Genomic DNA, 16556 nt, shown 5'->3' with positions numbered 1-16556 from the left:
TGTACTTGCTGCTGCTGTTCAGGTAACAGCTGCCTGTGGTGGTGGTGTTGGAAGTGCAGACAGTGCTTGCAGAGGTCCTGCCTAGAAGGAGCACTTGGAAAGCACAGTCAGGCGAAAGATACTGTCTGGTGTTTAGCCTATGTGAACTGCTCTCACTTTGCTGAGCCTTACTTATATCAGTGGGGAGCAAACACAGTACCTGTAATTAAGTATTAGAATGTTCTGTCTTTGTAGTCTTACGCTGAAATTCTTAACAATTCCTGTGGAGTTTCTTTCTCTTCATCAGCAGGACACAGAAGGCTTCATGCAAACCTGTTTTGCAGCCACGTTTTTCACTTTTGTGTCTTGGCCATGTTCCATTATATTTGAAAGAGACCTGGCAGGAGCTGAAGGGATCCTAAAGGAAAAAGAGGGATGCAGGAGTGGAAAACAGTGTGAGGGCCAAAGAGCGTATGGCCTCTCTGATCAGGCTGACTGACTTTGTAACCAGCTCTTTCATTAGCTGTAGAAATGGAAAATGCTTGTCTGCTTTTGTCAACTTCATTCACAATTAAGAAAGGAAGAAAAGAACTGGGTGTAGTGCAGGTGGTAAATCTGAATCCTGGGATAGATCACTCACTAATCTTAGGCATCAGTAGCTGTCTGATGGGTGGTGGGTTTTCTCTATGTCAAGAAAAAGTAAAATGATCTGTAGGGATGAAGTGGTGGAAATATTCTGGACTTCTTCCGGAGCAGCTTTGTTTTGGGGCACTGCTAAGGAAGAATCAGACATGGGAGCAGGAAGCACACATCTTCCTTTTTAAATGAGTAATGTGGTAAAGAAGGGTGGGAGGAAGAGATGCTTTCCACCTTAACTCCACCAGCAAACTTTATAAAACTGGAACTTGAGAACATGACCAGAGCACAGCACTGAGTTCTAATGCCACGTTAGCAACTTAACACCATCTGGTTTTATGTATCTTGACCTTTATTTCCAATTAAAATCCATGGAACAGTAATATTAATTACCTGTTTCAGCTCACTGATTGATTTATTAGTGTTCAAAAAGCATTTTCAACATTCAAGTGTTGCCATCAGATTTTAATCTAGTCCATTAGAATAAAGAGCTCAATTTGTTTCAGATCTTAAATATACCCTGGGGTCCTCCTGCCAACTGATGTGGGTTTCGTAAACATTGGAGGTTTTTGCTTTTTGAAAATCCCCGCAGATACATCACATGAACAAAACAAGCTGAAAACGTGGATGCTGCCTTTTATATTTTAGCTGTAGTACCTCAGGTATTTGTGGCACTAGTAAGGATTTTTCCTTAAGTTGATCGGGGTGCTTTATTGGAGGAGTGGAGAATACAAAAAATGCAGAATTGAATATACTTGCCATCACATAATGTTTCCTTACACCAGCCTAGCAGAGTAACCCCCTGACCCCAAAACACCTGTAAAATATTCATTTTTGAGAAAAATGTCAGCAGGCAAACATAATGCAGAAAGGAGTGAGCAGCAGACACGGGGCTTCACTGCAGCAGAGCAAGGTGGCGTGCCTTGTTTTCTGTCTTTTAAATCTGTAAATCCCTAACGCAGATGCATGTCAAAGCACGGTGGAGATTATCCTTCTGATTTACTCTGGAAGTTGCACCACATGTATTGCTAAATCTCAAGCTTTCAGGATTTTTGACCAGATGGGCATGGTTTCTGGAACAATGTGTTTGGGGTGTGTGTGTTACTTGTCTATTGGTTTGGAATACACCGAGGTTTATTTTTGGAAAACTTTTGGTAAGAAGTAAAACTTTTTGTATTAACAGCTTAAAAGGAAAATTTCGAATATTGTTACTTTTGTGACAGGATCCAGACAGGTGGTACTTGCCCAAACTCCAAATTTCTCCTTGCCCCAGAGCACGTGTTCCTGCTGGGCAGCTTTATGGAAGCAGTGACACAAAGGTGGCTGCACTAGTACAAAAACGGTTTCCTGCAGCCTTGTTAAGACTTGAATTATTTTACCTCCAAACAGTAGGTTAATTTTAACATTTTTCTTACTGAAAACATGCTTGTAACTTGTCATTTGTTTGTGAAAGATCCTTCTGCCGTGCAAGATCCTGCCAGAGAATGAGTAGGAGAAAGCAGCTCAGCGAGTTTCACCATCCAAAAAAGTGAATGCTGTAAATTTTATAGCATGTATATATAGTCTGTGGAGAATTTTTGTAGCTGCTGAGGATCAGCTCTTGAGACCCAGCTGCTCACCATTTGGACTGTTTAGTACTAATTTATACATGGCAGAAGTCCCTTTTCTGGGCCAGCATCCCCCCCAGAAGCTTGATCCCCCATCCTAAACAGATCATACTTCATACACGCAAGCAGTCACTTCCTAAAACCTGAGTTGTTGACCCTTGCTGATTTATTTTGTGGAATCCAGTGAGCAGTAAAGCACATGCATAACATTTTAGTTTATCTTACAGTGTGCTCAGGCTGGTCAGCATGAGTCTTTGGTGCCTCTTCAAGCCGGATGCATGTACTTTGAGGAATGCTGTATTGTGTCTTTTGGCGATTACATGACTGAAAAGTTCTGTGCAGGCAGTCTGGTGTATTCAGGCTTGTTTGAAACAAGTGTTTAGGCATGTTTGAAATTAAAATGCTGATATTTGTTTTCTTGGGTTATTTTGTCCACATGACAAAACCAGCTGTCTGAGCTCATCTGCACTGGGAAGTCAGACTGGTGGTTCTGGTATAATTACACTATGGCAGTTATGTTAGTGACTTGGAGCAGACATATCAGAGTGAGAGAGGAAGGCTTTTCTTTTCCCCAGTTTGGTTTATATGGCAACTAATTGATAGAAATTAAACAGGAACGAGGTATGTTTAGGCCCCTGTGGGGAATTACACTAATCTAAATAGGCCCTTTTTCATTGGATCACGGCTGTCTGCTTTACACTCAGTATTATACTGCAAGAGAACCAGTCTAATTATTGAGTACTACTGGGTAAGACTTTTCTGTACCAGCAGAGCATCTGAGGAGGTGGGAAAGAACAGTATTCAGCTGGAATTCCAATTCTCCCTTCTGCAAAAGGGAATGCTCTCTAATGCTCCTGTTTTACCACTATTTGCACTTGCCACTCGATACTTTCTATATCTTATCTTTCTACCTTTTCTTTTTTCCCTAGAAATCGTGGATGGCAATGTTAAAATGACTCTTGGAATGATCTGGACCATCATCCTTCGTTTTGCCATTCAGGATATCTCAGTTGAAGGTAAACCTGTCCTGGTTTTCTTCCTAGCAGCTGGTGTAGTGCTGTGTTTTGAACTGAGAATGAGTTTAATGTTGATAACGTGCTGCTTATTTTAGTTACCAAGCAGTGAAGGGCTTTTCAGCTTCTCACACTGGACTGACAACGAGAAAGGGGCTGGTGCCCAAGAAGCTGGGAGGGGACACAGCATAGCTGATCCAAACAGGCCAAAGGGATATTCCATACCATATGATACCATGATTCATATATAACTGGGGGTTTGAGTGGGGGAAGGAGGGGGCAGGAGGCAGTCCCACTCAAGAACTAGTTGGGTATCAGCTTCAGGTGATGAGAAGTTGTGTTGGGCATCACTTTGTTAGCTTTTCTTGTATATTCATTGATGTTATCATTGTCATTGTAATTTTCATGATCTTTTTCTGTCCTATTAAACTGTCTTTATCTCAACCCACAAATTTTACCTTTTTTTTTTACCGTTTTGATTCTCTCCCCCATCCAACTGGGGAAAGAGGGAGCAAGCAAATGTTTGTGTGGTAGCTTGAGCTGTCTGCTGGATTGAACCATGACAAAATCTTAAATTTGTTCCAGCCACTGTTCAACAATGAACAGCTGAGGTAACTAAATGGCATTGCCGCTTAAAAGACCCAGAATGTGCTCTTAGAGCGAGTCACTGGAAGATCCTAGGGAGCTATCCTTCCCAAGCTGCCCTGCCATCTCACTGACGTTTCTGTCCAGGTTCAGATATATCAAGAAGAGTTTCACACATCATAGAACAGGTTGAGTTGGAAGGGACCTCAAAGATAGATAGCTTCATGGTGAGCTTTTCATCAACAAACACCCCCAAGTTCTTCTCCTCAGGGCTGCTTTCAAATATCTTCTTCTTGTAAAAGAATTTACAAGCAGCTCAAAAGGATGGCTAAGCCAACTCTATTCTCTAATCCAGAAAAGCATATTACAGAACCTAATTAAGAAAATAATAACAGCAAATCTATCCCAGTAGACTCTTCCAAACAAGGAATTTACAAGAGGACTGCATCATGTTTTTCCAGCATATGCTCCAGAGACTCCTGCTTTTGAAGAAAATGAGTTAACTGGTGTGCTTTCTTTCTCTAGAGACATCTGCTAAAGAAGGTCTTTTGTTATGGTGTCAGAGGAAGACAGCCCCCTACAAAAATGTAAACATCCAGAACTTCCATATCAGGTGAGTTACAGGCAAGAAGTTAGCTTTACAATATGTATAGGATCCATGAAATAACACCAGAAACTTCGTAGTATGGCTGAGTTGGGAAGGGGTGAGAGGTTTTCTAGCTCTGCTCTTACTGTTACCAAACTATCAGATCTTCCAGTGAAGATTCTTCATGATAGTGCTTTTTCCAGCATGTTGTGGAGAGCTGTATGTAAAGCACTTTGAGAGCTTAAGTGCTATCCATGCCAACCATGGAGCTAGCTATGGGCATCTGCCTTTTCCCTGAGGAGTGCACTTATTTCTCCTTCAGGGCTTCTATCTACACACCTCTTCTCAACTCTGAGCTCTACACCTGTCCTTGCATGCTCCACAGGACAGGTACAGAGTTCAGCATAGAGGACTGGCAGAAAGGAGTTGGTGATGCAGAGGTCAAGTCCTAACCACAGTGGGCTTTTGTAGGGGTTTTAAGAGATCTTTCTTGCAGTTTCATGCAGGTACAAGACGCTTCCTTCCCAGCGCTTACAGAAGCATTGTTAGCTAGAAACCAAACCAGAATTAGTAATCCTGCTGTCTTGGTTCCTTCCCCTGTGCTCATGCCTGTGACTGTGTCTGTCTCCCTGACTGAGCTCTCTTCTCTCTCTCTTGCAGTTGGAAGGACGGCCTTGGTTTCTGCGCGTTAATTCACAGGCACCGTCCAGAGCTCATCGACTATGGGAAGCTACGAAAGGTACAGCTCAATTTGTTCATCAAAGCAGATGCTTGGTTCCTTGGAAGTAAAGAGGGAGAAGAATTAGCTTGATAGACATAATTGGAGAACTTCAGCGCAAGCTGGCAGGCAGTTGCAGGACTGGAGGGAGGGATGAATCAGTACATTCAGGCTTCTTACTGAAGTGTGAACTTAATGAGCTTCCTACTTGACTTTCCCTGCTTTCAGGCTGCGGTACATGAGACACACATGCCCCTGTCTCAGCTGATGAGCAAAAGCTGGCAAATTCATTAGCACCAAATGTGAGAGTAGTTCTGTGCTAATGTCACAGTCTAGTGAGTCACATCAGACTTAACATTTCTGTGGAGAGTTGGATAGAAACGGATTGCCTGGTGGTCATTGAGGGATCTGTGTACCCTCACTGGACACTTGCCACATGCTTCCAGCTTAGTACTGAGCCATCTGCAGTACCAGCCTTCTCCTGTGTTGTGATTTAGCCCCAGCTGGGAGCTAAGTACCACACAGGGGGAATGGGAAGGCAAAGGGAAACCTCGTGGGTTGGGTTAAAAGGATAGGAAGGGAGAAATAACAGTAACAGGACTTTATGGCAAAATATACAAAACTCACGATACACAAATGCGGTTTCTCACTGAGCCACACAACTCGGACCATACAGCTCAGAGTAGTTCCGAGGCTGGACCGTCCCCAAGCCACACATTCTGGAGCCAGGCACTCCTCCTCCACCACCCTCCCTTTATGCTGAGCATGATGTCATTGGTACAGAATACCCTCTTTGATTAATTAGTGCCACCTGTCCTGGCTGTGTCCCCTCACAGCTTCCTGGGTGCCCCTTTCCTTCTTGTTAGCAGGGCAGCATGTAAAGCTGAAAAGTTCTTCACTGCTTGGCAACAACTAAAACATCAGTATGTTATCAACATTGCTCTCATCCTAACTCCCAAACATAGCATCACACCAGCTGCTACAATGAAAATTAACCCAAGATATAATGCACCCCTTATTCAATACCATCTATGTCATGCCCAGATCCAGCAGTTCCACTAAGCATCACCATTTTCCACAAAGTTGTTGCTGGGCTCTTGTTGCTGAGGCCAGTTACAATTCCATCATCATGGCACTCATCCTTCATTCATCCTTACTGTGATACCATTGATACAGCATACAGCAATTGTAGCTAGGGTAATATACAATGGCAGGGTTATTTAGCAAGTAACATCACAGAGTTTCTAATTTATTTGCTATATTGACTAGTCTCACCCAAAATCAGGTCCCCTTGGGGTACACATTGGACTTCCCCATCCTTCTGCATCACTCACCAAGTACACCCAGGTCCTTGAGCAAAAACTATTCTGCAAATGGGCTTGCCTTTGCATGAAGCAGGGATAACCCAAGCTGTCTTCCCCAGCGTATTCTTTGTGCACACTATGGGGACTCTATTTCTTTCTACAGTGGAAGTCTTGATTGAGGAGGGCCAGCTCAACTGGTAGATCCCTTGGAGTTAACTAACTAGGTGGCCTTTGCTAAATGTGTATCTCAGTGTTTGAAGGTCCCATCAGCCGTTGGTCTCAGTGTAGTCTTTAGCAACTCATTGTACCATTCAGTTTTCCCAGAGGCTGGTGCATGACAGGGATGTGATGCACCCACTCAATGCTATGCTCTTTGGCTCAGGTGTCTATGAGGGTGTTTCAGAAATGAGTTCCATTATCTGACTTAATTCTTTCTGGGGTGCCTATCACCAGAGGACCTGCTTTTCAAGGCCTAGGGTCCTGTTCCAGGCAGTGGCATGAGACATGGGATATGTTTCCAGCCATCCCATGGTTGCTTCCACCATTGTAAGCACATGGTGCTTGCCTCAGCAGGTTTGTGGGAGAGTTATGTCATTGATCTGCCAGGCCTCCCCATATTTCTATTTCAGCCATCATCCTCTCTACCACAGAGGCTTTAACCACTTGGCTTGCTTGATTGCAGCACGTTTCACGTTCATGGATGACCTCTGAGATAACATTCATGGTCAAGTCCACCCCTCAATCACAAGCCCATCTGTTCGTTGCATCTCTTCTTTGATGGCCTGAGGTGTCATGGGCCCAGCAAGTTATAAATAATTCCCTCTTACATTGCCAATCCAGATCTATTTGTGCCACTTCAACCTTAGCAGCCTGATCCACCTGCTAGTTGTTCTGATATTCTTTAGTGGCTCGACTCTTGGGTATGTGGGCATCTACATGATGTACTTTAACCAGGTACTTTAACAACCAGCTTCTCCAGCCAGGCATGGAGCCTCTAGGCCAGTGACAATGGGGTGTTTTTCCCAGTCAGTACCAGGTAGGCTCACTTCAGCCTCCAGTACAGTCACCTGTTAAGATCCCCCATCACTCCAGAAATACAGATGTGTTCCAGCCTTCATGGCAGTGGGGTAAACTGGGCACTCGTGTCCACTAGAGCCTACATCCTGGCATGTAGGTATCAGGTGCCAGAAAAGCATTTGCTATAAACTCTCAATCTTACTTTATAAATTGACACTGGTAACACGATATTTAGCTGCTCCTAAGTTTGCTTCCTGTGTGTCTTGGGGATGAGACTGCTGAGTGGATGATGAGAATAAGCATTCAGTGTTCTGTGCTGCCTGTGGTGTGTTGACCCAGCAGGGTGATGGAAGACCAAAGCCAGTTCTCATCCTACTAGCTTTCCTGCAGTCTGCTGAGATCTGGTTTCACTGTATCTCTGCCCATGTGGAGTGAAATGTCACCAAGAGCATAATTCATGTGTTGTTACTGGAGCTAATACACAAAAGGTTTGACCATCTGAACTCTTAGGCTGTGTGTTTATAAACTGTGTTTATAAACTGTGTCCATGCTCAAAATTAGCTAGGGAAATAAACATAGAAGACCATCACTGATAGACCTGGGCTCTTGGATCACTGTGCAGATAGACAGTATGTAAATGAGATAAATTAGCTGCATCCTTGAGGCAATGAATTGCACAATCCCTGATCTGCTCTTCAGTTACCTTTTAGATCTTTACTGTTTTGCAGAGCAGTAAGTTGTATCACCTGATCAGTTTTAGTGTCTGGAGTCAGCACATGATGAATAAACAGTGGGGAGAGACTGTACCTGTTTATGTAAACAGCAGCAATAAAAACCAAGAATTATCAGAGCTACATAGTGTGTCTGACAAACACAGCAAATACTACAACATTCTCTGTTACCAACAAAACCCAAAGCCAAATCCAACAACAGTAGGGGAAAGTTCTTTGGTCATGTTGCCTGCAGGCTTTCTATGGTGAAGGAGAGGATGGAGTTCCAAGCCAAAAATCAGTGTAGATTGGAAGGGATTGTTCTCCTTGGAGTAAGGTTAAAGGGAACCAGCATGCTTTGTTCTCCCCTCTTCTTTGTTCCCATCCTTCATCAGGTTCCCTCTGCAGTCTTCTGACTCTTTCTGTATCATTTTTATTATTGTTCTGCCTCACTTACTCTGAAGGTATGAGATTAAGTGCATGTTTGAGAACTCTACCACAACAAAAAAAATCGATGGCCAAAATCTTAAGCAAATAGATGGAAAGAACTTAGCTCAGAGCCTAGCCTGCAGCTCTGGCAGTTCATGTGTGCTGAAGAGAAGTAGTCTTTTTTTATGCTAGATCTTTGAAACCCATTTGTAGAATGTCTAAATATGGCACCTTCCTAATCAGTATTTGCATGGACTATTTCTGTCACTTGCTTCCTCCTTTACGGCTTCTTTCTCTTCCCCTTGGCTCAGTTCAGCTGATGGTTGCCCTTCTCCTTGAGTGCTACCTTCCTCTCTCTCCTTCCCTCAAAAACAACCAAGTAAATAAACCAACCAACTCCAACTCTTTGAATCATCCCTGGCTCTGCACAAGACTTACCTTGCAGAGAATTACACAAGAAAGGCAGCTTAGAAGTAGCCATCACAGTAAACAGTAGATGAGAGGTCCATCCCCAGGTCTCTTCTAACACTAGGGAGTGATTCTTGGTGTCTCAGCTGTGTGCGCCTTTGGCGGTGTTGTGTGTGTTACTGGGTACACATGCACGTGTAAGAGAGAGAGGTAAACATCAGGCCCAGCTGCCAAGAGGTGTCCCTTGTGCCTCCTGCTTGGGCAGCATTCTTGTACAGGTTTAGTGCTTTCTGCTCCTTCACAGAGGCTCTGTCTGTGCTACAGATCCTGTGTTGGCAGTGTGTGCTAGCAAAAAAAGCTGCATGTCACATTTCCAAAAGTTAGCAAGTTCTTCTGTCAGCAGTTCTGTACTGAGTTTATGTTCTTAGCTATTTTTCCAAGTCTTAACTATACTAGTGGAGCAAGCACAATTCTTTTCTGTCTATATGCATTGCCTAGCTGAAGTTGCTTATATAGTCCAGGCCCCAGAATAAAACGTGCAAGTCCACCCAGCTTTGTGTTGGTGATTCCTTGACACCACAGCTACTCATTTGGTTAGATGGTTTCTATTCAGTTTAGGTCTGTCTGTGCTTGTTCAGCTCACATTCAGCTCATGGTCTACATATGATGGATATGCAGAAGATAGGGTTTCTTGTCTTCTTTTTATCCCTGACTCTAGCTCAACTCTGAGCCACATCCAAGATCTTTTTATCAAGTGCAATAATTGATGGCTCAGACACCCCATCATATACTGCAGTCCATTTAGAAGCGTGTTCCCTGTGCTGCTGTGTTGGGTGCATTTATTACAGATGTTTCTGAAAACATGAGTTGTACCAATTGGATTTCTTTCCTGGTGTCTTCAACACTGGCAGATATTACTACATTACTACAGCGCTTGCTCTCTCTCAATTTTCCTCCCCCTCCATCTCCTTTCCTGATCACTAATTAATAGAAGATTACTTTTTTAATGTCACACTGCAATAATTGCCATGGCAACCTTGTGTGCTCCAAGGATGTGGAAGTAGCTGGAAGAGGAGAAAAGATTCCCTGTGTGAACTAGGGTGGTGGTGAAAAAGGAGGAGCCACGATAGTCTTTAATCAGCAAAAGCAAAGAATGTGCCAGGTGGGCATTTGTTTAGGACAGGTTTGGTATCTGCCACTGTTTTAACAACATAATTCCTCTGGGATAAAACTATAGTTTTCCTCATGGTTGGCCCAGCAAGTTACTGCTCTTCATTTTTCTGCCATTTCTATGTTCACATAAGCAGAGTAGGAATTGATGCATCTCTGCGTCTCACCAGGGTCAGTGTTCTTCTGAATGTGTGTTTCAGTTGTGGAAGGAATCAGGGGACAGGTGATTTGGCTTTTACTTGCTTTGATGCCTTTGGGTCCCTGAAGTGTGCCTGCAGCTATTGTACTGCACTCCAAGGCTTGGACCTGCCAGAGCCAGTCTTTACTACTTTTTGTGGGGGTTGACTGAAATAGGTGATTTGAAATAAAAATTAGCTGGTGTACAGTGGGGTGGAACTGAAGGCAGTGGAGTTAGAGGACTTTCATAGGGCCATGCTTTAGTCCTGGACAAGTCCCCAGGGAAACCCTGTCTCTTACACAGAGAAGCATCACCTTTGTCATGCTCCACTGTCCATGAGGGGTGAAGATTTTCCTCCAGGGAACAGGGTCTTGTTTAGATTTAGCTCTCTGATCATCTTTGAGCCAGTCTTAGATATAAGTAGCTTGCTTTCCCTAGTACTGTCTTCAGTTTCATTCCCCAAGAGACTTATGTGATCACACATCTTCATACATATGAAGTAGAAGTCTATTGGCTTCATCTAGCTGAGTTTCCAGTTTCCTGCATGTTAAGACTTCCAGCTCTTCCTTTGGGAGTGCCCAAGCCCAGTAAGTTTTCCTATCAGGAAACCTCTCCCAACTTCCAGATTAAAATTTCTTTTTAACCTTTGGGAACATTACTCCTGGTTTTGTTACTTTCAAACTGATAGGGAAGCTATCTGCAGGGAGTTTGCTTAACTCTCTTTCCTCTGGGAGAGGCTGACAGATCTTCAGACAGCTCATCCAGGTGGTCAGTGCTAAGGAAGGGTCAGTCTTAATGCTAAACACACTTGTCAGGGTGTTAGTAACGTCGTGGTGGTCGTGGTCAGCATAGGATGACACTTGGTTCATAGCAATGGCATTTCTACAGAAGAAGAAGATGGCATGTGGACTAGGGGAAATGTGACAAGGGAGCTGCCACTTGGTATTTCTGGATGCTCCTGTCCTTGAGTGAAAGGGCATTGCTTTTCCTTCCTAACTGGAGCTAGGGCCCTGTCTACACATAATGAGTAAGGTGTGTTATCTACAAGCTATTCTCCCCAGCTCAGATAAGGTTTTTGGTTACACATCAGGTTCATTCAAATTTCTCCACAACAGGCACAAGAGACAAGTAGGATGAAGTTGAAACAGTACCAGCTTCTAATTCCATGGCACAGGATGATGTAGTCACCATTGAAAGTGTATTATGTAGGGATAAAATGCTATTGGACACGGAGCTGGAGGCCTGTTACCATGTGTGACAGCTGCTGCTTTCATCACAGTATGCTCATGCAGTGTTTTCCTTGCTTAATAGTGACCAGTCCCAGTGGGCTAAATACAGATCACTGGTCCATGTCTATTTTGATGGCCTCTCTGTGTGATTTACTTTGGGAAACTGGAGATGTTCACCCAAAGGAAGATGATACTGATACGGGATGCCAACCTAATACACATAGTTCCTAGGGAAATGCAGCAAACTTCTGTAACCTGAGGGCTACATAATGACCAGTGCCACAAAAGAACTTCTCTGCATACCTGTGCTCTGTCTGCCCCAACCTGTGTAACTTCATTCGGTGCTGGATGGGTTCAAAGAAAACTGCCTCTTGGTTAGAGTTTAGTAGCAGCTTAATCTTCCAAGTCAAAACAGTAAGCAAAGATGCAGTATCTCAACTAGAAAAGGAACATAACGTGGATGCCACTCTAAAAAGAAGGTGAGGTAATTATACTCCCTATTTCCTAACGTTTAAGGTGGGGCCTTGGTGTGAGTGGCACAAATGACAAAAAGGATCAAGAGTACCCCCCCATCCTACCTCTCTCCAAAAGACACATAGCAAACATGGTAACTAAACACTAGCAGTTTCTGCACCATCTTTCCTCCAGCAGAAGCCACCTGTCCTGGCAGTAGGAACTGATAGTGCAAATGTCATTTGTCATCCACTAAGTGGATTGACCTTTCAGAACAAGTATCATGGATATACAGGAATATATGAATCGGGCTTCTGTGAGGGTCTCACACAGGTTGGTAGGTATCTTGTTGCTGATCATTATATTTTAATACTGGAAACAATTTGCAGAGATCTTTCATTTCCAGTGACATCTGTGTTTCATAGTCTCTTGTGTGGCCCTTTAAAATCTGGTTATCTTTGTTATATGACTCATGATGCAATAAGTCACATTTAACTTTGTTTAGGATTTGATTACTGTGTATTGATGTCTGTATCTGAAGTGCATCCTGCCACAGCAGAAAGTTTATATAGAGAGGAATAGAAATGTGCTAAGGAAATGAGTCCTGTGTGCTTAGAAGGAAAAGCAATACTCAGAAAAAATGGGTACATTTAAAAAATATATATATATATTTTGTAGAGATTTGTTAAAACATTTCTCTTCCTCCCACTCAACTGATGTTTAACAAACTACACTAGCTAAGGACAGCACCTGTTGCAGATGTTGTTACTATTTTAGTGTCACTTAGATGTTCTAACAGATAACACTGCTCTGCAGCTCTTTAAAATGGAAGTTGCAAACCTAATATAAGCATGAGACGTAAATGTGAGATTTGGCTGCTTACTGCTAGTGTGATGTGAAGCTAATTTTATTTTAAACTAGGTTCAAGGCAAAATGTATTATTCTTTCTTGTTGCAAGTGCATAGATTATATGTTAATTAACATATCATGAGTCTCCAGGCTCTGCTTTTGAAAGGAAGCTAATTATGTCATCCTGCTATGTGAGGATTCAGACATAATTTTGTCTGGACAGCACAATTACCTGAGTCAAGCCAAGCACAATGGCTCTGTTTTGAGAGATATGCTGTGTACCTTGCTACAAGTCAATGCTTATGCTCTGGTTCTGTTTCTTTCTCAGGATGATCCTCTCACTAATCTAAATACAGCTTTTGATGTGGCTGAGAAATACCTGGATATTCCCAAGATGCTGGATGCAGAAGGTAAAGTAGAAAGAACTCAGTAACTTTTAACTTCCTTTTTTTCTCAAGAAATTTGGCACTTCTAGGTGGACTTGCATTGTGCAAGAATTCAGTAACCTCTGAATGCTCCCTCTGTCACCACATACTAAACATACAGGGAAACAGTTACAGTGGAATAATGAATCACATGTTCTGCTTCCTTTTCCTCCCATGCCCCTTGGTCTTCTGAGTATGATGTGGAGATCTTAACCTCGGGTTGACACACAAGACAGAGACAAGGAACCTGGTTATGTCCACTGCAGACTGAAGTGTTCCCTTTCAATAATCAGGATTAATACTGAGTTAATGTATGGTGCAGGACTGTGTTCCTTTTGCTCCAGAATTATATTTTTTTTTCTGAGCTCTTTCTGACATTGCTGGTGATCTTCCTTGTGGGGCATGATCTGGCCAGAACCAGGACAGTGTGATATACTGCTGCTTCTTGACTACTTAGAAGTGTTGGGCCTGAAGATCCCTCACTGACCAGGTCTGGAGACCAAGACAGAGATCTGTGTTGTTCGGAGGTGCTTTTGCTACTGACTGTGACTGCTTCCCTGAGGCCACTGAGACAGCAAGGGTTTCTTTTCAAAGCCTTGTCAAGACCAGCTTGGCAATAGACTTTGAAGACTGTAACTCTGGAGTGCAAACAACAGCCTGAAATAGTTCACTGTTTGTTGGCTGTGTGCCTGAAGCCAGCTGGTTTCAATGGTAGAAGCTGTATTTCAGGCTTGGTTTGGACAGAAGAAGCAGTTAAAGGCTTTTGCTAAATAAAGGAGTGAGAGGAACAAGGAGGGAAAATGTGGGGATAGGGCAGCTGAAGCCACTGAACCTGTATTTGGGTAACTACGACGTTCGTATTCTTAGGCAGTATTTCCCATCCCCAGGGATGAGTGTTGCTTTCCCTGCATTCATCATGCTGAGGTCAAAACAGATCATGAGGTTTCTGGAGTAGATTCAAGTGCTTCCTGACATTCTGTAGGAAATAAAGCCAGCAGCAAAATAAGTGGATCTAGCTTCAGATCTCAGCAAAGCTAGCAGTGATGGAGGAGGGCCCCTTTTGCAGGAGTTTCCATTGCTCTTTGCTGATCACTCTCCTCCCTCATGGAGTGGAGCTAATGTGCATTCCTCCACACCATTAATTCTGATCTCTGGAGGTGTTGAGTTTCCCTGAAACTAATGAAAGGGCTTTTTGAAATTCAAGCCATCGTTGTGTTGAAATGGAGGATGGGGGCATGGAAAGGAAGGGGAGAAAGGATCTTTCCTGAAGAACTGAGTGGAGGAATTGCAGTATAATACATCTTTAAAAGCCCTGTCAACTTGCTGCCAGTTTGGATTGACTCCACCCTCCCATTTATAGTAATGTTCGCAGGACGGGGAAATCCTGTGACACGAGATGCTGACATACGGCTGCATTATCCTGTCCAGACCCTGGAAGCAAATTTATCATGAGGGAGGGGAACCAGGAGGGTGATCCTGGTTTCTGAGACACACATCTTCCAGGGAATGCTGGGAAGCCCTGTCAAGTTGCTATGACAAGCATATAGCCCAGCACACCTCCTGGACAGTTGTGGTTTTCCTTCTCCTTTGCTTTCCTCTCATCAATTGATTATGCTCTTAACGTGAGGTTTTTTTTGACAGACATTGTTGGAACTGCCCGTCCTGACGAGAAAGCCATCATGACCTATGTTTCTAGCTTCTACCACGCCTTCTCAGGAGCCCAGAAGGTATCACAGGATCCCAAGCTCCCTCCACAGAGCACACCTGGTGCCGTTGCTAATGTCCAAACCTTTTTTTCTTTCTCTCTTTCCTCTCTAGCTACGGGCATCTTTATTATTATGTTCTTGGTAGAGTTGGCTGTTGGTTCAAAGTGGTGCCCCAGACATAATACTTGGGACAAGGGAGCCAGGAGTCCTGTTTCCCTGTGGTCAGTAGTACTTCCAGTGGCACTTGTGTATGCCAGCACCTTGGAACCACATGGATCCAAGGGAGTGGGGAGCTCTGCTCTGCCTTCTCTGTTTGCCTTCCAAACTGTTACCCTGGCAGTCAAGGACCTGCACCCTCTCTTCCAGGGAGATCTGAGCAGAGCAGAGCTGCTCGATCTCACAGAGGTGGAGAGCACTGCAAAGATGCTCTGCTTAGTAGGACACTGCAGCCCCTGTCCCCACTGGAGATGATTCTGATAGCTGTTCACTTATTTTTCTTTTTCAAAGGTGGAGGGACAGATCTGACTTTAGTAGTTTTAAGGAGGGTTCAATGGATACCCAAAGCTTTCTCTTTTACCTTAGATGTGCTGCAGGTTGCTTGCACCCTTGCTTCAAGGTCTGAACCTGCTGCTTTCTTGAATTGTGCCACAAATTCAGTCCCAGTTCCTCTGGGGCTTACAAAGCATGTCTAACGAATATGCCCATGGTGATTTTGCAAACAGAGCATTGCTTATCATGACTGAGATGCCTGGTTTTGTTCATTTGTTTCCTTTTCCTATTTTCTCACCAGCCATGCTGGTAACGAGGCAGTTGAGTCCTTGCTGTGTCTGGCTCAGTTGTTTTCCTGTTGGTAATAGAGTCACTTCAGGGAAACCATTTTGTGGGTGAAACATTCTAAACATCTCTCGGCCAAACCAAGCAGCTGCCTGTACTTCAGTGCCATAGGAACAGGCAGTGCATGTTGCAGCAGAGCAGATACTGTGTAGGAAGCTCTCTGTGTAGGAAGGCTCTGATCTCCAGCTCCTCGGTGTGCAGAAACCCTCCCAACAGCCCCTTTTCATCCTTGGGCCAGGCCCCTGGACCGCAGCTGTGAAGGTGCAGAGCCCGGATCCTCAGCTTGGGGTTCCCCTGGATTGGGGGGGTGGGAGGGGTGCCTCTTTGAGCCACAAGCCAACGCTGCTAGCCACCTTCTGATCCGAATTCCCAGCTCTCCGCATGGAAATCTGTTTGGCCTGTCCTGCAATGCATGATGGGAAGTTTTCTCCCCCTCTCTCACGCCACCCATGACTGTTTTGTTTTATTCTATGTGCTGCTTCTTACTTTATCCTTTCAACCTCTTTTCCTTCTCTGCACAGATATTATAGGCACGCTAAGGCCGGATGAGAAGGCCATAATGACCTATGTCTCATGTTACTACCACGCCTTCTCAGGGGCGCAGAAGGTGAGACTTTACCACTAACAACCCCCTCCCCACTCCCCGCCCTGGCCCACCGCTCCTCTCCACCGAGGAATGAGCCAGACCCTGTCTGCCCCAGGCCTTTGTCCACCCCAGGG

At 44.1% G+C, this 16556-nt stretch overlaps 1 protein-coding gene across 10 annotated transcripts in view; it reads left to right on the top strand.

Moving 5' to 3' along the window:
• The window catches only part of ACTN1 (actinin alpha 1), a gene marked incomplete at its 5' end in the record, with an annotated part of 89101 nt that overhangs the window by 50379 nt on the left and 22166 nt on the right, over positions 1 to 16556 (top strand). For all 10 annotated transcript variants that reach the window (XM_084263381.1, XM_084263389.1, XM_084263387.1 and 7 more), the window contains 5 exons: positions 3152 to 3238; positions 4346 to 4433; positions 5067 to 5145; positions 13200 to 13281; positions 14938 to 15023. In XM_084263381.1, the coding sequence (XP_084119507.1) occupies positions 3152 to 3238; positions 4346 to 4433; positions 5067 to 5145; positions 13200 to 13281; positions 14938 to 15023 (422 nt within the window). The remainder of the gene's footprint in view (positions 1 to 3151; positions 3239 to 4345; positions 4434 to 5066; positions 5146 to 13199; positions 13282 to 14937; positions 15024 to 16556) is intronic.

The sequence above is a fragment of the Gallinula chloropus genome (assembly GCF_964237585.1).
Source record: "Gallinula chloropus genome assembly, chromosome: 4".
NCBI classification, from domain to species: Eukaryota; Metazoa; Chordata; class Aves; order Gruiformes; family Rallidae; genus Gallinula; species Gallinula chloropus.
Note: the sequence above shows the minus strand (reverse complement) of the source record. Positions and strands in the feature narration are given on the sequence as shown.